The 21,187-nt window shown below is 40.3% G+C and overlaps 1 protein-coding gene across 5 annotated transcripts in view; it reads right to left on the reverse strand.

Moving 5' to 3' along the window:
* HERC2 (HECT and RLD domain containing E3 ubiquitin protein ligase 2) overlaps positions 1 to 21,187 on the reverse strand; it is a 206,705-nt gene that overhangs the window by 73,152 nt on the left and 112,366 nt on the right. For all 5 annotated transcript variants that reach the window (XM_043537697.1, XM_037898783.2, XM_037898775.2 and 2 more), the window contains exons 40-56: positions 20,444 to 20,591; positions 20,166 to 20,362; positions 19,697 to 19,927; positions 18,772 to 18,907; positions 17,747 to 17,890; positions 15,341 to 15,483; positions 14,885 to 15,152; positions 14,598 to 14,740; positions 13,263 to 13,361; positions 12,997 to 13,165; positions 12,348 to 12,473; positions 6,375 to 6,483; positions 5,966 to 6,105; positions 1,736 to 1,926; positions 1,296 to 1,401; positions 1,038 to 1,129; positions 221 to 396 (exon numbers count right to left, since the gene is read on the reverse strand). In XM_043537697.1, the coding sequence (XP_043393632.1) occupies positions 221 to 396; positions 1,038 to 1,129; positions 1,296 to 1,401; positions 1,736 to 1,926; positions 5,966 to 6,105; positions 6,375 to 6,483; positions 12,348 to 12,473; positions 12,997 to 13,165; positions 13,263 to 13,361; positions 14,598 to 14,740; positions 14,885 to 15,152; positions 15,341 to 15,483; positions 17,747 to 17,890; positions 18,772 to 18,907; positions 19,697 to 19,927; positions 20,166 to 20,362; positions 20,444 to 20,591 (2,618 nt within the window). The remainder of the gene's footprint in view (positions 1 to 220; positions 397 to 1,037; positions 1,130 to 1,295; positions 1,402 to 1,735; positions 1,927 to 5,965; positions 6,106 to 6,374; positions 6,484 to 12,347; positions 12,474 to 12,996; positions 13,166 to 13,262; positions 13,362 to 14,597; positions 14,741 to 14,884; positions 15,153 to 15,340; positions 15,484 to 17,746; positions 17,891 to 18,771; positions 18,908 to 19,696; positions 19,928 to 20,165; positions 20,363 to 20,443; positions 20,592 to 21,187) is intronic.

Here is a 21,187-nt window from a genome sequence, read left to right on the forward strand (position 1 = left end):
ACTATGAAAAAATTGTTATCACTGTATACACACAGGAAAGACAAAAGACATACAGAAACTAATGTCTTCATTATAAAACTTGTTGAAACTAAAGCCTGGGTGTTTTCCTTTCTCTAGTACACAATAAAATAATTCAGTCGTTTGAGTTGCACAGCCAGTGCTCACGTTCTTCTAGTTTAAGGTTAAGATAATAAGTTTATTTTTTCCTCCAGTTCCCTACCTCCCAGTGTTTGCTTTATCATCATCCTCTTCCTCATTATCGGAAGCAAGGAAAGGGACTGCAGCCAAATCTTCATCCTCTGCCCGGATACGCCCCAGTATGCTGAGACCATGTATTTTGCAATCTATTCCAGAGCTTCTGCACTGCTTTATAGCAATCTCAATATACCTGTGATACTAAAGAAAAAGATGTAATTGCAATCTTTTGGGTCTATAAGTTCATGGAACATGGAGGATTTTAAGATTTTTGCATTGCTGAGTTCCATCCGTTTTAGAAGTTGATTCTGTAAGATAAATCAAAGGTCCTAGTTTTCTGCCCTATTTAGGTGGCAATTTAATTGATATGGATGTTCTCAGCATGCTGGAAGTTTGCTATTAGATTATTTCATTTCTGGGAATGATCTCACCTCCAATATACCACTAAGTTTCTGCCCTTCTTCTTGCAGTACCTGACCACAATCCAGATTTGTCTCCCTAGGCTCAGGAATAGCCACTCCGCTTCTGCCACCCAGGAGATGAGTATTTCCAACCACACCTTTGAAAAAAACCTGGTATTGTCTGCTTGGTTCCGAGACATTTGCTTTTAAACTGAAAACCTACAATTTCACTGGTGTTTACTCGTAAGACTAGTAATTGTACACATGGACAGTGATTATGCAAAAAAGTCAACGACGTGGTTAATTATAAGCACCAACATATTGGGAAAAAAATCAAATATAATAATGCAATAACCAAAGGTACACATGGACACTTCTTACAGCAAGATACATTTCCAGTTTAATCATCTGATAACTTCTCCTCAATCAGTATTCACTTACCTCTATACAGTCATTAAGAAGAGGCACTGTGGTGTCTGCAGGGTTAATGTTGATTGTCTTTAGCTCTATAAGGTTATTTAAAGAATTCCCACCTGTAGAACATTGAAATAAACAGATTTTAAAGGCCACGTACCAACATACTGAAATACCACTCCTATCTGAACACTTTACCAAGTTAAATAATCAATATTTGATCATTTCAAAAAAAAGTGTGTTTAAAAAAAACTCTACTTCTGAATACAGTTAAATTTCATGTACCTGAAACCACAACAAGAGAGGGCATGTAGCTGCTGTCTGCAGGATCAACTATCATCTTCAGTCTGTGGACAAGTACATCAGGGAAAATCTCTAAACGAATCCAGTGCTAGAAAATAAGTGGTCACACATTCAATGAAAATCCCCTTGACCACAAAATAAAAAATAGCTACCTTACTGTTATTTATCCACTATATTGCCATTCCTTTTTCTATAATTCACAAGAATTACAAACAATTGAGAAGAATAAATCTTAGCAAACTTAAAAATCAGTATATTTAGAGTGGAACACATACATCTAAATATAAACTTTAAATGAAATGTATTTGTAGCACTGAGATGACAGGTGGTGCATAAAAAACATTACAAGATGAACTACAACCTTGTTTTTTAAACTGTGTGCCAGAGTTGGCATAGCATTCAGAAGTATGGCTCAAGCTTGCCTTTCCTTGTGAGCCAGAAGACTGCCAGCATTGTTCACTGCCATCAATCAAACGTGAAGCCTGATTCACAGAAGACGACACATTCAAATTCTTAACAATTCGTGACCAGTCATCCAGTAGCATTCCTCTCTGACTGCTATGATGTCTCTTCAGCTGTTTTCCAGAACGCCCACAAAATACTGGAGACTGACCTATTTAGTTCAAAAAGTTATACTATAAACCAGCTATTGTTAAAGAAAATTACATTTAATTAAAAAAAAAAAATACTATGACAAGAGCAAACATTCAAATCAGACTTCAAAATAAATGCATAATTATCAGATAGACTATTAAGCCCAAAACATATTTGGAAGTGAAGCATGAGGGTTTGGTCATGTTACTTCCATTAACAGGACACAACCTGAAGTGTAAAAAGAAAAGGAATACTTGTGGCACCTTAGAGACTAACCAATTTATTTGAGCATGAGCTTTCGTGAGCTACAGCTTACTTGAAGTGTAGTTCTTTTAAAAATGAATTTAAAATAGTTTCAAGCACTACACATATCCATGAGTCCTCATGCCCATTTTTGTGGTAGTCACTTTTTTTCGATCTTCTCTGGTGTTGTATGCATTTTGTATGTATAACTTTCACAAAGTGAACCCAACTACAGTCCACTGAGGTGCAAATTTCACCAATGGGAGAAAGGATCTGAGAATCCCCTTCAAAATTCTGGTTGTTGTACAGTGCATGAAGATTGTACAGTTATCCACTGGAGTATCAAAAGCACTGTCTGCTGCTAAATGAACTCTCAGGGAACTGAGCACACAACCCAAAAACTTATGGGTAAGTAGATACTCTAAGATACCATTGATTCTGGCGGAGTCCAGAGACAATTGCTTTGATGAGCCCAAGCAGAGACATGCTTCCATTTAGGTGAGTAACAGATTCTTGTAGACTTCTACTTTGGTTAAGGATGAATTGCACCCTCCTAGAACACAAGCCTTCTATCTCCGATGCCCATCCAAATACCAGGCTCTCAGTTGCAGCCGCCCTGGATTGGTGTGTGTGACCGTTAGAAGGTCTGGCAACATGGGGATGTTCTCGCATGGTCACACTGAGAGCTTCAATAGATCCACAAATCAGAACTGTCTTGGCCAGTTGAGCACACTCACAATGACTCTAGCTCTGTCTCGGAGGATCTTCCATACAACCAAAGGAATTGGAGGGAGGCACACCCCAAGCGCCCCTTCCATAACATCAGGAGGGTATCTCCCAAAGAGTCTTTGCCCAGGACTGCTGAGGATCAGCACTGAGGAAGTTTTCTGTTCACCTGTGAGGCAAGAAGGTCCCAGGCTGGCATTCCCCATTGAGTGAAGACATCATTGAGAACCAAACTGTGAATTACCCATTCGTGACTTGGGTAAAAATGTCTGCTCCGGTAGATTTTGCATCCCTGGTAAGCATGCAGCTGATATGATTATGCGATGTTTGATCCACCAATTCCAAAGGATGACTGCCTCTATGCACACAGAGAGAGATCTTGTTCTTTCTTGCTTGTTTATGTTAATCACTACTGCCATATTGTCCAACATTATCTGAACTTGTCTGGATTGGATGAGTGGGAGGAAGGCATTGCAGGCCCCACACACTGCCCTGAGTTCTAGTAGGCTGATGTGCATTCTGGACTCCCAGAATCCAGATGCCTTGTGCCATATGATTGCCCTTGTGCACACCACAACCCAGTGGTAGGCACCAGTAATGATGGTTGCCTCAGTTGTTGGTGTGAGGAAAGGAATCCCTACCCGAAACTTCTCCGGTTTTGTCCACCAGAGAAGAGAGCTTAATACCTTGGGCATAATTGTTACCTTGTCCTTTATGGTGCCCTTCTCTTGTGAGTAAACAGTGGGAAGCCAGACTTGTAGGCACTGTAGATGAAGTCTGTGTCACATGTGTGCATGAAGCCATGTGGCCAAGGAGGGAAAGACAAGTTCCAATTCAGTCCTGTGTCTAATAGTGAGCTAGTGTACAAGAGTGCTCATGACCTGAAATCTTTCAAGAGGCAGATGTGCTCTTGCTGTAGTCAAGTCTAACGTCACCCCTATGAAGTTTATGCACCTTGTGAAGGACAATGTGGATTTTTCGTAACTGCGGCAGACACTCAGGGTAGGTAAAAAACTGAGCAGAACATGAGTTGCTCTGTGGACCTCTGAGTCGCCTGTGAGAAGACAGTTGCCAAGGCATGGAAAGACTAAATCCTTCTCTTCTCATCCAAGCAGCCACCACTGAAAATCTTTTGTAAACACCCTTGGTGCTGTGGCCAGACTGGAGGGGAGAACTCTGAACTGGTCATGGTCAAAGAGGAAACTGAGGAACCTCCAGTGGGCTGGGATGGACATCTATAGGAAAAAGTGTCTTTCATGATGACACACAAAAGCCATGTGCCCTCCTCTAACAAGGGAATTACTGACACCACAGATATCATGCAGAATTTTACTTATTGGATAAACCTGTTTAAGTGAAGTAGATGGAGAACTGATCTCCATCCTCCATTCCTCTTGGGGATTAAGGAGGAACAGAATCCCATGGTGTTGAATTGAAATCTTTCGTATGTCTCCCGTGAAGAGCAGGAAGTTCACCTCCTGTTGTAAAATCTCCTTCTGACAGTGGTCTCTGAAGAGGAACCGAAAAGGGGGTTTGTCGGCAGGAGTTACAACCCTGGATAAACTCTAATTAGTTTATTAGTCTGTGGTTAGTGCCTTCCAGTTTTTGGAAAATTGGGTAAGACTTCCGCCAAACATCTGAATAGAGGAATGAAAAGGCATCAATAAAGGGACATGGGTCTTGACAGTCCCATCAAAAAAAACTCTTCACCTCTGGGCTTAGAGTATGAAGTGGCGGTGGATGTTGCAGAGGCTGAGTTCCTGGGTCTATATAATCTCTGTGTCTTGCATGGTGGCTCCTGAGGACATTGATGATATAGGCACTGAGGTAGCACCTAAAGACTCCACTCAGGCCTCTGTGAGATGGTAGTGGTTTGGGGGAAGCTTCCACTTATCCCTTCTGAAGAATAGTGTACCATCTCCATCCACACAAAGGATACATAGATGTTGATCCCCTCTATATTATGGTTCTGTATTAGCTCCCATCACCATAGTAACCAACTGCTTCTTCATAGAGGTACTTGGAAGAACTGAGGTCTTCTCTCAACTGGTTCCCCATAAAGGAACTAGTTCAGGGAAGTCAGATCCCTCTGGGGGCCTTATCTTTTAATGAGCTACCCGTCCTTTCACGTCCATTGGACGTTAGTGATTATCAACAGAGAATCTGCTTTAGCCACCTCCACATCCACCCTAGGCCTGGAAATGTGAAGGAGGGAAAGATCATATGTCATTAAACATTAAGGTCTGGCTGACCTGAGAATCTGCAACACTTCAGAAACAGGTGGGAGGAAGGAGAAAGGCAAAGTCAAACGGTATGAGATCAGACTGAATCTGGGAGAAGAGGAGAGAAGAAAAATCTAAAAAGAAAAGAACTCATTGTAGATCCCAGTAGTAATATTAATCAGGAACAGAGAAGCTCAGAAGTGCTCTGTGTGCCTATTCCTGCTTCAGAAGCAAAATATTTTAGTGGATTACCAGCAGATTGGTCCCTGGAAGGGGTGTCCCTGCTTCTCAGACCACTGAATAGTCTCCAGACCATGCAGAGGAATAACCTCCACCCATTTTCAAGGTCAAAATCTTGTTCTAGAGCAATTAAGGGCTGAGCTGGCATGCTCCTTTTGAAGAGGAACTGCAAAAAAACCTAGGTGCACTATCTTCATCTGATGGCATCAAGGAGCTATACACGTTTGGATTGGCAGGAAGGGCAGTAAAATAAAGTCGGTGTTTCATTTTATTCCCACTCTAGTTGCAAACTCAATTCTGACATAACACGGAGTAACTGTCACTTGACACTACTTCAAATATCATTTAACACACACAAATATGAGCCATTTAAAATGTTTTTACTCAAGATCCTATCAAAATTAATCACGCAGCATTACCCACAGAAAAGCTTAAAGGGGCATTCTGATTCATTCAGTACAAAACTGCAACATAAGGTCCTAATTTGTACCAAACAATTCATTTCCTAGTAAGCTAGTTACAATGTTAAACTTCTTAATGTAATAAAATTAAGCCTAAAAGCATGATTTCAAGAGGTATTTAATGCATTTTAAATTAATGTCACCCATTTCTAGTTTTGAAATATACCTGGTTCATTTATTCTGCCAAAAGTATGCCGGGTGTTATGCTTTCTGGTTTTGAAACAGGTTTCACAAAAGTCAAAGTCATCACAGTTTCTACATTTGAACCTAGGCCCATTGATAGGAAACATCTGACAGCCATCACACCTGATTTTAACAAAGAGACAATTAATATGGTCGATCTGAAAAAATTATAAGATATAATATATTGTTACATAGATTCTCATGGCACAGAATTTATTGTAACAGCATTCATGAATGAAGACATTTCTTTTTTCCTTCCCTCCACCGCCCCTTCAGCTCGTGAACAAAACTGCACACAGTTTTCTATTATACTTATCTAAGAAATTTCAGTTATGATACTAAAGTTACATGCCAAGTGGTTCAAGAAATGACAGAAATGAAAACTAACTTACGTGACCCCTGGATGAATGCTGGGGACCAATTCCATTTCTGACAATAAACCAGTCCAGTGAGATTGCTGAGGGAAGTCTACGATGACATCTTTTCCATTGGCACTAAAAGCTGTGACAAAACATGCAGACACAGATAATTTTGTGAAAATAGCTAAAAAATGAATTAGAAATGGCTACAGTCTACTCGCCAAAATAGCTTTTTATAAGCGATTCCTTCTAGGAGGTTAGGATTTATTTCAGAATGCATCTTTATTTCAATGGAATCATCTGTCTAGTCACAGCAATCAAAAATAAAAATTATTTAAATGTTTTGCCAGCTTTTACTTATTTAACATTTGCACTGTGGTCTAGCTTTGTTCCTTCACGACATTATTCGAAACAATATTTGTGTTACCTATTTTTCCTAATGGACACATTAACTTGAAAAGTTTAGAAATTTTATGAGCCTCTCAAAGAATATCAAAAAGACTAACACGGCTGCTATTCTGAAACCTGTCAAAGAATATCAGGAAAGACAAACGACATGACTATGCTTGGAAGGATTAAATTTATATCAGTAAATATCAATTTCACTGTACACATACAAACCAGCAAAAAAAATTATTTCCATCAATAATCAAAATATACTGATAGGCAAAGAAAGAAAAATGCTTGAGAACTTAAGAGTTTGATTTAAGGATATTTACTTTGTATATTTTGACATGATGTTGACAATTTGTGTTTTAATGGTTATAAAACTAACATTTTGAATCTCAAAAACCTATTCTCATTAAATATTTGTCTGACTTCGTCAAAATTTCCCGCAACTAAAAACTTGATAAAAATAGAAAAAAATGCTTAAATTTATAAAAAAACTTTGCCACAACTGTGAAAAATTTAAATAGATAAAATCAAAAAATTTCTTTAAAACATTGATATCCACTGAAATTATATTAAAAAAAAACACCAACAAATTCTGTCAAGCCACTATTATGATATTAGTTATATCTTATCCCTTCACATAATCCAACCCTCCTATCTGTTGACTCTCTATCATGTTGTCATCCACTTCTACAGGCAGAAGTTAGAGAATATCTAGCTCCTATTTTCAACTTTTCCCATAATGAGAAGTCCTGCTTAAAGAGAAAAAATATTTCTGGTTCAATATGAAGGAAGTTGTAGAGATGTTTCTAAATAACTCAAGAATCAGCTGTGACAATATGAGGAATCAATCTATATACAACTTATAAATTCTGGTTGATGTTATGAAATTGTTGTATCATGGATTATGTCTATGTGGATATGGAACCTGCCAATTCCTGACAGGGGCTGAAGGACACCTCTGCTAGACCAGGGACGGTAATTGGTCATTAAACTTTAAATGGTTGCCTATTCAGGTGAAAACGTCTTAGGAACAATGGGTTGGCTGAAGTTGGGAGAAGGTAGTTCCTCCAACTCCAGATGCAGGGAGGAGAGTGGAAAATCACAAGCAGCAGAAAAAAAAGTAGTTGTTGATAGGGGGACAAACTCAAAGGACTCAGACAAAGGAAACTTTGGGAATGAGACAGGGGCATGCTTCTGTAACAGTGAAGTCCTGTTTACCTGTGAGGACCAGCCAAGGTCAGAGAAAGCTAGTTGATGTATGGAGGAAGAGAGACTCCATGGATTCTGAAGAAATGCCATGAGCTGCAGGAGAAGGAACCCGGACACCCCAGAGGGCTCTGCCCAAGCCCAAAGAAATGGAAGTTACTTTACCTGGAACTGGAGGTTCTTTGAGATGCATGGCCCCTATTTGTATTCCATTTGTGCGTACACATGCGCACCACGTGCCTGAGTCTAGAATTTTCTGCAATTAGCATCCGTTGTCCTGCATGCGCACCATAGTTCTCCTCGTGCTCCCAACCAAAGGCATAAAGGGCAGTGTGTGCCAATGCCTCTCCAGTTTTGCATATTTACCACAGTTCAAACAATCTGCAACGGAGGGTTGTAGTGGAATACAGATCGGGACCATGCGTCTTGAAGAAACTCCAGTTACAGGTGAGTAACTTGCCCTCTAGTGGAATGAGCCCTCAACCTACTCCTGGGGGAATTCTGTGCCACTGCGCATGCAGAATTTGCAAAGAAATTAATTTTTTTGCACAGAATTTCCTTTTCCCCCCCACAGAAATGGACTGAAGAATTGCTGGCTGCCACTAGGGGCTGCTGGACCTGGCAGAACCCAGCTCGCAAGTAGAAGACACTGCTGGGAGGAAGGGGAGGAGGAGCTGGAGAGTTCCCGGCAGGCGCAGTTCTCAGCACGCCCTGAAGGTGGCATGCAGGAATCTTCGTACAAGCCTGGGACCTAGCATCAGGCACTCTCTCCCTCTGGATCCCTGGGCTCTGAGGGGGAACACAGCTAGGGTCTCAGGTGGAGGGAGTGTGAGCATCTGGGGGGGGGGGGGGGGGGCAGCAGCTGGGATCTGGGAGGGAGGCGGTGTGAGTATCTGCGCTAGGGGGCACCCCACAGCTGGGCTCTGATGGTTGGGGGTTAGAGAACGGGTGCGAGTGTCTGGCCTAGAGGGTGCCCTGCAGCTGGGCTCTGGGGGCAGAAGGTTTAGATGTCTGGACCCCTGCTGGGCTCTGAGGGGAAGGGATAGAGAAATGGGTTGACACAGGGGTTTCCTTAACTTTCTATTCATGGAATAATTTTTTTTGTCTCTGTATGTTTACAGACATTGTTGCTGACAGGTATTTTGAAATAAGTTACCAAAATAATTGAAACTGGCATGATTATAATGTTATTTTGACAAATAAAATATGCAGAATTTTTAATTTTTTGGTGTAGAATTCCCCCAGGAGTACCTCAACCCCTCCGGAGGGGGAATACAAGCTAGTTGGTAATAGAGTAATACAACCCGAGACCCATTCTGAAGTCTCTGCATCAGTACAGCTTAACCCCTTGATCGCTCTACTATGGACACAAATAGTTTAGGTGTTTTCCTAGCATTCTTTGTTCTTTGTAGATAAAAAGGCCAAAGTCCTTTGGACGTCCAGAGAATGCAGCCATCTCTCTTCAGCTGAGGCACGTGGGTTTGGAAAAAATACTGGTAAGTGGATTACCTGACTGATATGAAACAAACTACTTTACGAATCAATTTAGAGTGGAGTCATAATGAGAACTTTTCTTCATAGAAGGTAGTATATCGTGAGTCAGCCATGAGTGCTTCCAGCTCACTGACTCTACTGGCTGACATTACAGCTATTAGAAAGGCCACCTTCACAAACAGATATGTCATAGAGCATGTGATTAGAGGGAAGTTTAGTGAGAAACGACAGACCAAAACTGAGGTCCCAGTCAGATGCGAACTACAAAGGTGGAAAGCATCTGAGAATGCCCCCTCAGAAACCTAGTTGTGTCAGAATGAGTAAACGTTGTATCCACTGGAGAATGGAAAGTGTGCTAAATACACACGCAGAGAACTGATCATGAAATCTTAAGACTTAAGAGGTAAGTATGTACTCTAAGTTATCAGAGCAACAAGTTGCATTGCTGAGCTCAAGAGAAGAAACACTTCCATTTTGCTGAGTAACAGCTTCTCGTAGAGTCTTTTCTGCTTTGGTTAATAACAGACTGCACTGTTTTGGAACATGAGCACTCTATTTCCGATGCCCATCCAAATACCAGGCTATGAGTTGCAGTGGCCTCAATTGGGATTCCTGAAACTGCCCCTATGCTGTGTTAGATGGTACGGCAATACGGGGTGTTCGTGGGTGGTTGAACTGAAACTTTCAGCAGAACCGTAAACCAGAAAGGTCTTGGCCAGTTGGATGCAATCATGATAACTGGAGCTCTTGGATCCACTGGCAGATCTTCAGTAGAACCTGTGGCATCAATGAAATGAGAGGGAAGATATACCCCAGAGACCCTTCCATGACATGAGTATCAAATTATGACTCTCCCATTCATGATTTGCAGAAGAATGTCTGCTAAGGAGTTTTGCACCTCTGATAAATATGCTGCTGCTAAGGTTATGATGGTAGATGCACAAATTTCACAAGGTGACCGTCTCTGTACACAGATGGAAACATCTTGCTCCTCCCAGCTTGTTTATATAAAATACCATTTTTATGTTGTCTGACATTATTTGGACATGTCAGGATCAGATGAGTGGGAGGGAGGTGTTGCAGGTTAGATAGACCACCCAGAGTTCTAGTAAATTGATATGCATTATGGAATCCCACAGGGTCCAAACACCTTGTGCCATATGATCACTCATGTGAGCCAACCCAAGAGGGAGGTGTAGCTAACGATGGTTGCCTCCAGAGTCAGTGTGAAGAAATGGATCCCTACCCTTTCTTCTTCTACCAAACCCTTTTTGCACCAGACGAGAGTCTAATACTCTGAGCGGAACTGCAACTTTGCCTTTTATGTTGTCCTTCTTTGGTGGAATACATGGAGAGAAACCTGTCTGGTAGGCAACAAAGATGAAGCCTGGCAAACAGTGTCATGTGTGTGCATGAGGCCAAGTGGCTGAGGAGGGAAAGGTAAATTCTCATTGATGTTCTGGGTCTGAAAGTGACCTGATGTATGAGAGCACTCAGGGCCTGAAACCTCTTGCTGTGCTCGAGTCCAGTGACTCGTGGTTGTCAATGTGAATTTTTCATGATTGATCCAGACACCTGCAGAAGGCTGAGCAGAACACTGGTTGCCCACTGGACTTTCTCATAGGAATTGCCCATCAGATGCCAGCCATTCCCCACCCTCAAATTCTGGCGGGGAAAAGAGTAGCAGATGCTGCAACTGGCAGAAATATGAATCTCACCCAGGCAATATTGATATTCACTCCTCACCCAAAAGGAGCGAGGGCAGGAAATAGAGTTTTTGAATCCCAGGACCCTGGATATAATTCAAGATTGCGCAGGAGGAAGTCCCCGGGTGGGGAAGAAAATGGGGGAAAGCACTAGCTAACTATACTATGCTAGACTATACTACGAAAACTACAAAAAACTAACTATATACAATAGCTTACAGCAATGATGCAGTATAAAAAAAGGGAGCCAAAGACACCAAAGATTCTGACTCAAACCATAAAGCAGTAAGAAGGAACTGGAGATGTATTGGCCTGCACCACCTTTTATGTCCTCGGTTTAGAGCACAAGGAGAGCTATGTTGCATGTGTGAGCCAACCAACACTGGTTGCAAAAAAATTCTGGACTCAGGCACATGGGTATCCCAAGTATGGAATACACACAGGGACCATCACTCAAAGAACTCTGACGTAGATGAAGAAACAGATAGCAAAATGTGTATAATTGTGTTTATTATTTCGTCTAGATCTGTGTGTCGCTCATGAGGCTAAGTAAAGAGTAATGGTGTTTAGAATCCTGTGCAAAATCTACCTATGTGTGTGTCTGTTGGCTTTCACGGTCACATGCCCATGAAGAGTTAAATTGTAACCCCTGAGCACCCACACGACATGAGTTCTGGCTGTGTGTTCTAAAGCTCTGAGGAGTCCGCAGAAGTTCCAAGGGCTAGGTAGTTGGACCACAGGATCTCGTTTCTCAGAAGAGGTGCTAGACAAAGGATCTGCACTCTGAGAGAGCCTGTCTTGAGACCCCAGCCAAGGGCAGTGCCTTGACTCTGTTCATGTTTCAAGAGCGCACAGGTCCTACCGAAGTGGGCTCCAAACACAACAACCTAGTGAGTGTCCACAGCTGGGGAAGCTCTACTGGAACTGGGTGTGTTACACATTAAAACTGGTGTATGGGGGTGTATAAGTACCTTTGAGAACGCAGATCAAAGTTTTAACAAAAAGGGGACAGAAGAGCATTTGTGTTTCCAGCTCACACTGGGCAACAACATCAAAAAGTCTTTATAGTGTCTCTAATCATTATAGTCTTCCACAGCTGCTGCTGTGCCAAAAGTTTCTCTTCCTTTCACTTTATAAAGCAAGAATATCATCCATATAGTTTAAAATGTGTGAATTTTTTTTCATTTTTGGAAGTCTACATTACCTTTTACAACCCCCACGCTCCTGTGAGTAACAGATCCCCATTTGTATTTGGGTGTAGTAATTGAGGTTTTCACATGCACTTTGTCACCAATCTTAATGTGAGAAGGAGAACTCTGTGGTGGGAATCCTAGAAAAGTTTAAAAAATAAGCACGTTATTTTTTAAGCTTGCATTCTCCTTTGGCATACTGTACAGATAGTTACTAGACCAGTGGGACTCACCCTCCAAATGTTCGGGGGGCGGGGAGGGGGATGACATACTGAAGGGCCCAGACCAGCCCCAACTGGGCGTGGGGAAAGAGTGCCACCCAGCCCTGCTCTGCTGTCTTACCAGCTCAGACCCCAGCTGCAGTTCCATTCCACCCCCAGCCACAGCTCCACTCCAGCCCCAGCCAAAACCCAGCTTCGGCCTCTGCTGCACTCCACCTCCTGTCCAGCTCCAGCCCCAGCCACAGCTCCATGCCACCCCCTGCTCTGCCTCCATTCCCCATATCCAGTTCTGCTCCTCCCTTAACCCAAGCTACTTTGCTGAGCCAACTGTGAAGTAATGGAGTGAGGGCACGGACACATTCCATTGCTGGTAAGGGGAGGCGCAACAGGAAAAGTCTGGGCACCGCTGTACTAAACAGCAGTTAATGAATATTCAACTCACCTATAAGCTCAACGTGGATATATCTGACCCAGTAAGTGCCACCCTTTTGTTGCCAATCACATTGCACATTGAGGTCATGTAGTCCATCTCGATCCAATTTAATTACTTTACCTACATCTCCTTCACAAACTTCCTCATAGGTCCTGCAGCATCTAACCATCATCCCCACCTAGATAAAACAGGATCATAAAATCCCATAAAGCCTGCAGTTAAAGGAGCTCTTAGAGAAAAGTTACATTCCACACAGCTTTCACCACCATGCTTACCTGAATGTTCTCTCGCACATACACGGCATAATCATCATTACTTAAGAAATCAGCTCGTTTCTTATAAGTTTGGCTCTCTGTAACAACAGCACCACTAGACTGTAAAAGAACACACACAGCAAACACGGACATTTTAGAAGTGTGTAGTTGCTTTCAGTGGAGAGAAATAAGCACATTAGCAGGGACAGTGAAGATAAAGAACAAAGAAACAGGATAACTCTGTGATTCAACTCACTAAAGGGCTAGCATTTATGGTCTGCTGCACTTGAGACTATGGCTTAGTACCCAGAATAACTGGGCAAGCTGAGTAATAGCAAGTTTCCAGGACTCCTGAAGCAAGCCAAAAAGAGTTACTATTACAAAAACTATGCAAAAAGAAAAAAAAAGGGGGGGGGGGGAGGAGTAGGAGCAAACAAAGCTTTTAAATTTAAGCCACCTACTAAATCTTGATAATCTAGAACTATAAACTTGCTCAGGTTATCAATTTGGATAATTTACCACTAAATTCAGGGCTTTTCTTCTTCCCAAATAGTATGCATCCTTTCCTATTGTGATTATGAAATCAATCACATGCCAGTACATCTTAGACACAGGAATCTGAGGAAACCAAGAATACTGCAGATATTCCTCTTGACTGCTATTTACTGATATAACCTCTGATACACAGATTTAGGTTGCCTGAAAGTGTATAGAAAAATAGTGCAATTCATATTCAGAACTGCTACTGGTGACATTGTTAGTTTGATAGGCCACTTTATTGTCTTTGCCTTTGAAAGCCATAGTTTTTATAAACTAAAAAATTAAGTGATTTCACTTGTGGCTTTCAGTGCCATTCAAGTCATGCTTTGAGTAGCCAAAGTATCATACTTTTATTTTTCAAATCACTGGGGTAGAAGGAGAGACACTTTAAAAATGTCTAAACTTCAAACTCAGTCAAGGTTGATGTAGTTTCCAAAAAAGGCTAAACAGAATTTTTGAAATCATTCCTGAAGCCTGAACTATCCGACACACTAGTGGCACTGAAATGCTTGTTAATGCACAAGCGAAGTGTGTTGTCTATTGTAAAAATTCACAGGTATAGTCTCCTATGAGAAACATCTGACCAGTAATTATGGTCTCCAGTTCAGTATTGAAGAAAAAAGCCAAGTGAAATGCTATAGATGCAGGTCTTTCAAAACTTAAAACTGTCGATGAACAGATTTGATGGGGGTAGCATGACACCCTTTGTAATTTGTAAGTGAAGGATATAATTCCACATCTTGCAATCTATGTATCATGTTTTTTAATCCATTAATTTTTTATTTTTAATTTATTTTGGAATGACTAAATACTTACGACAGGACAAGCAGCCTCAGCTTCTTCCACATCTTCTACCATCTCCTCATCTGAATATTCATCAGATACAGTATCAGCATCTGAGAGATCAGTAATCTGGACATCAGGGTGATCCAACAGCCAACCAACCAAGGCTTCCACTCCTAGCGGAGAAAACAATAAGCCAACCAAATTAATATGGGCTTCCTTTGGTATGTCATACAGAAGTTTAAATTCTCCGTACTAGTAGCATTCTAGTCTGTTAATGTTATGGGGAAGAAGGGAAATTATTAATGTATGTAAAATACCTGGTAATCCAGAAGCACTTCCGGAGGTTCCTGAGAGCGACTTCAGTGCAAATTCAATATTTTTCCTAGGAAATCCCATTTCCATAAGCTGAACTACAATAGGGAGGGGTGGAATGGGAGATTGCTTGCGTTTCTTCACTTTTGCAGGTCGGATATGCTGCACTGTAACAGGTGTTGTGGCCTCACTGGAGCTACAGTCTTCGAACAGTGGAGTGGAAGGATGTGTGGACTCCACAGCTAGATACTGGCACACTGCCAAAGCAGCAGCCTAAGCGAAGACAAGTAAACACACACTGAAGTCTAGGTAGAACTAGCAATCTATATGTACTGTACATCAGTAAATGTTCAGCTTCATTTACAGAATCTTTGAAAAATGAGAAGTAAGAGTCATCAATGGGAATTTGAATTTGAGTGCTCAGTAGAAAGTTTTAAATGAGGAAAGAACACTGATTGTACCTCAAGCTCTTGTTTGTCAAATATTGCTTTCACAGGTGATGGCTGGGTAGCAGCTGTCAGAAGCTGCTGTAAGAGGATCATGGGAGGTTGAGGTCCTTCAGGAGACATGTCTCCTATGTCAGGGGATGCAACTGCTCCATCCTCTGAAATAAACGAGTTTTAGTCAATAAAATTACAATTAATATAAGGTAAATTATGCTGTGTTAAAGTGTCTTGTGGATCAAACATACAAAGGAATGATGTCCACCACACTCCATCTCAAATTTAGAAGGGAGCATGTGCAGTACAGCAAATTTTCTAAACACAAGCCTCAAAAGAGCTAAACTTCTAGTCAAACACTAGTTTTACTACCGTATCTAGAGCTAGTCTGGCAGAAGTCACTTGGCATAGTGGGCACGCACTATTAAGCTTGAATTCTTATCTTACCAGACCTGACATTATTACAAAAGGAAGCATACTACGCTCTTGGAGAACACTTGGTACAGTTCTTGAGTTCTCCCCCTCTAACTGATGCTGACAGCATGTTTGATAGGCTCTAGATGGAGCCCTCTCTCTCCCTAACAAGAGGGAGTCATTAAAAGAATATTCTATGACCCCAGAGATCACCACTCCTCCAAAAGAGTACACTTCTTTTTGACTGACTAGGTTTGGATTCTGTACTTTTGAAGGATGTTTTCCCATCACTCCAGTAGTTAAAGCAAGGAAAGAAATATATACTGACTCAACATTTGGTTCCCAAGACCAGTAATAGCTGACACAAACCAGAAAAGACTAGAAAGAAATATTAAATATAATAGAGAAGTCCCAGCATTCCATTTTCCCCATACTACTAATATAGCACTTGTTTCTAGCTCTGAGAAGTTAGAGAATATCCAATTTTAAAATGACACCAATCTGATCATCTTGCCTTTTCTAACATTCAGCTGAGTTTCAACATGATTTTAGCAGATGCTAGCACAAGAGCCACAGAATCAGCAATCATTACTTTATAAAATCAGAGAAAACTTTAAAACCCTGCTTTCAGGAGGCAAAGTACTAATCTTCAGGTTTTTGCAACTACTGAATAATCAGTTGCTAAAAAAATCATTTAAGCAAAATGAAAGCAAGATCATAATTAGAATTATTTGATAAAGCTGGTTACCTAACTTATTGATACATATTCATTTCTTATTTGTTACTGAATGTTAACATTTGTAAAACCTTAGTTGCACAAAATACAGAACCTCAGTTACAAACACCTCGGGAATGGAGATTGTTCATAATTCTGAAACGTTCGTAACTCTGAACAAAACATTATGGTTGTTCTTTCAAAAGTTTACAACTGAACATTGACTTAATATCGCTTTGAAATTTTACTATGCAAAAGAAAAATGCTGCTTTTAACCACCTTAGTTTGAATGGAACAAGCACAGAAACAAGTTCTTACCTTGTCAAATCTCTTTTAAAAAAGAACAAACTCCCCCCCACCTTATTTTTAGTAGTTTACATTTAACACAATACTGTACTGTACTTGCTTTTGTTGTTGTTGTTGTTGTTACTGCTGCTGCCTAATTGTGTACTTCCGGTTCCAAATGAAGTATATGATTAACCTGTCAGTTTGTAACTCTGGTGTTCATAACTCTGAGGTTCAACTGTATATGTAAGTTTAAAATTTTAGAGTAATACCTCTCCATTGTGTTCCATATCCCAGTGAATTAAGAAGGGGCATCTGTTGATGACTTGAGCAGTTCTCATCCACATGTTTAACAAGAGCCGCAGAAATTAAAGTGCAATAGACATTAGACTTCCTTTTCTTCACCATCCCCCAAGATCACTATTTTCTCCACTTAATTTCAATCTACCATTTGTAGCTCCTCTTCAAGTAGAAAGAGAAACTGCTTAAGACATCAATCACCACCTTGAAAATGACAAAAGAAGCCATAACAAGAGGTACAAATGTGTTTTATTTAAATTTTGGGGCAGCATTGAGAGGTGTTTACAAATTTAGTATTCAAACAACAAAAATATTAAAGTCATATTCAATATGTAAGAATCGTAAGTTAGGTGATCAACACTTTAGTGTCCAAAATCTTTACCTGCCTAATCTAAAAACAACAGGATAACACTTTCAGGACCAGTAAATATTTTCAAAAACTGTTTCTAAATTATCATCTCTGAGTCTTTGAGGTCAAAAGCCTGAGTTCTATCCTCAGACCACAACATGCAAGGTACATACTCATCAGGTATAGCTGCCGAATAAAGTCATCACACAACCCGTAACCATACATACTAGTTACATTTTAAACTCGAGAGGACATTGAAGACGACATTTTATTTTGAAGACCAATAATCAACAAGAGGTTAAATATTGAAAAGCATGTGGCTGACAGGACAACTAATTCATCTTGTTACGATAAAAAGCTGTACCTGTGGGAATCGATCCATCCTCTTGTACAGCTGGTTGAGATAAGATCTGCCTTAATTTATCCTGGTGAGAAAGCAGAGCTCGACCTGCTTTCAATATGTACAGTTTTAACTGTTGGCATCTCAGCAGATCCAAATCCACTTGACCTATCAAAAACATAAAATGGCCATTAACCAGAAAGCAACAGCATTCAAAGTAACAAAGGCAAACATTTATTTTTACAATCTGATGATCCCATCACAAAAATACATTTTTAGTACCAACAGTTATGAATGGTAAGCTCAAACAAGGTGATAGGACTAAAATATAAAGTTTAAGTGCCTCATTATAAGAAACCCACACTGGACCTACTCCAGATGTCAATACTAAGACAGTGCATCTCAGCTGTCATGCACTTCGTGAACTTAAGGTCTGTCTAGACAAACAGTTAGTGGTGGCAATGTGGGGTGCTATTCTACAGTGCACTACCATATTGGGCACCAACACTTTGTGTAGACGCCGCAACCATGCACTGATGTACGGCCAATGTGCAGTAGGAAACTTTTAGCGCACAGTAGCAGGATAGACACACACACACAGCTGGTGAATGGCATGCTATCATGTAGATTTACACCACAGCTTGACATGCAGTAAGTCACGCACACTGCTTAAAATGCAACAGGTATGAGCAAACTAGATAGATATCAGGTGCATCAACTATTTTCAGACAACTCAATATGCAACAAAGAATCCAGCCTCAAACTACATTTACATCATAGATGGCAGCCATTCTTCAAGCCAAGATATAAACTGGATACCCTGTACAGTGCATCAATGTACTTCCTTGCGTACTTGCATGTGCTTCTCCTACGACTCTTGCTCCACTTTGGGGTAAGTGGTGGTATGTGCCTTCATATATCACTTCCTACTCAATGCTGACCAAGTAGAAAACAACTTTCCACAGAACTTCTGTACCTTCCTAATATCTATTTAATGTTAGCAATATTTTCCAGAGAAGGGTTAACGTATGATAAACAGGAAACTGTACCTGAAAGACCCTGGTTGGGAGACTTCATTCTGTGTTTTTCTATTTTACTTCCGGCCAAGTTTACCAGCTGAGCCCAGACAGACAACATGGGTTCAGTGAATGGCAAGTTGTTCACATTAAAAGCCACCACTGGAAGCTAAAAGAACCAAAAGGTTAAGCATTTTTCAAATCTTTAGAAATTCATAAAAACGTATGGATTGTTTATATTTTAAGAGGATAACTAGTGTTTATTTAATTGCTCTTGAACTGGAACAATTGAAGAGAACTTCGGTCTCTAAAAACACTAAGAAAATAAAGGAGCTGCTAGGACTGTAGTCATAAGTAGAGGGATCTGAGTATCACCGGCAGAAAGGAAAAGCAGATAGCATGAGTGTCAGCTGCAACCCCTGCAACAGACTAGGGCTTTAAGTGCACGGGAGCCTCTTATGCTGTGACTTCACAAGGCAAAAAAAAAAAAAAAAGGTGTGTTAACGCAAGGCAAAATCCTAGTGAAGACAAGGCAGTTTCTAGTTTTCACACTAATTAGCAGATGAGACTATGGTGTATCCTAGTCTTTATCTCAACTTGCTTATTAACATGAAAGCTACAAGCTGCCTTGTCTTCACTAGGATTTAACCCTGAGTTTGCACACCTTTTTAACTAGTGAAAACAGCTAAACTGAGTTAATATATTTTTTTCTAATGAAGATAAAGCCCTGCAAAGACATGCATGAAGACTGCCTTGATTTGCAAATGAGCATGAAATGCACAGTTGTGGGACTAGCAGATGTATATTCCCTGGACAAATAATTTTTTATACCACACATCCTACTCTTGGTCAGACTAGCCTATTTCTCCTTTGTAAAACAAAGCCAAGCTAAGTTTCTTTTTTCACAAAAAACACAATTTTCACACTTTCTGTAATATTAAAGACCGGTTTTACTTACCGGTTTTAGTTGACTTAAGGGGCACACTCTACATGTTCGCATATCATAGAATTGAACAGTGATTTTTCCTTTTGGTGTGATGCGCGTCACTGTGCCTTCTCCAAATTCATCATGAACGACTTGTCCACCCAATCTCAAGCGACTGTCTATTCCGCCAATCACTGCTAGTACAGCCATTAAGCCTCCCACCTCTGGATTCTCAGAATCAGTGAAGTAGTCTTCTAAAACAGCCTGATAAAGAATAGTAAAGTTAACTGTAGGGAGAAAACTAGTACTTTTATCTACTTCATTAAAAAAAATAATTTATATAGTCATCAATCCAGTTGAAAGTTGCAATACAAAAAATAATTTTACATAGAATAGTTTTAAAAATCAAGCTTTAACATTTTAAATATTAAAACTATTTTAACAACATTAAAAATTAACACTTCTAGAGAAAAATGAGCTAATTTTAAAACGTGGAAACTACCCCTTCTGACTGTTTTCCTGCAAAGATGTGGGTGATGGAGGTTAGTTGAGAGTTGATGTACTTGTTTATGAGTCCATTCCACTGGCTTAGTGAATGGAGTGTCCTCAGCAGTGCCACTATCTCTTCTGCTAAAGTACTGCTGTGAGTTGCCGTTAGAGATGCTTGAGGTCTGGCCTTCCTCCTCCTCAGAGTAGATTCTGAAAAGAAATAGCAGAATCTCAGCAGCTGATTTAAGATAGGAAAAACAAATTAAACCATTAAGGAAAAAATTGCTCTACCTCTGAGTAGTGGGATATCTGAAGAGCAAGTACTAAGTAGGCTGCCTAAGAAACCAAATAGTTTTTCCACAAGAAATTTCATGTCTCTTGATCTTTCAGTTTTGTCCCAGGATGGAAGTACCGCTTTTAATAAATGCACAGCAAGGATCTAAAAGTAGATTAGAATTAGTGTTATTTTATTTCAAGTCATTTCAGCAAATAAGTTCTATAGGATCAGGGTTCTAAAACAATTTGAATCAGAAATATCTATATGGAAATGAAAGACTTAACTATTAGCCATCTTTTGTGCTCTTCCCTACAATTTTGGTTGCTAAAACTTAAACGGTCCATAGCTACCTAGTTATTTTCTTGCTTGTTTGCCCATTTATCAATATTAAGAGGAACTGCTAATTTAATACTAGTAGTAGTTGTATTTAACATAGGGTTGCCCACCCTCCAGGATGGTCCCGGAGACTCCAGGAATTGAAGATTAATCTTTAATTAAAGACTGCCATGGGATGAAACCTCCAGGAATATGTCCAATCAAAACTGGCAATCCTAATTTAACACTGCCCAGCATCAAAGCACACAGGGCTCCTCCGTAGAGCTACACACAGATTGGCAAAAAGTAAGATCACCCTCATAAGACTTAAAAACAAAGAAGTATCAGAACAGGAATTAAAGTGATGGGGAAAGAGATGTGCTTTAGATTCCAAATATAAGAACCGACAGCAGTCATACTAATACACACTTTTGGGTGAATTA

This window comes from Chelonia mydas, chromosome 1, assembly GCF_015237465.2.
Source record: "Chelonia mydas isolate rCheMyd1 chromosome 1, rCheMyd1.pri.v2, whole genome shotgun sequence".
NCBI lineage: Eukaryota > Metazoa > Chordata > Testudines > Cheloniidae > Chelonia > Chelonia mydas.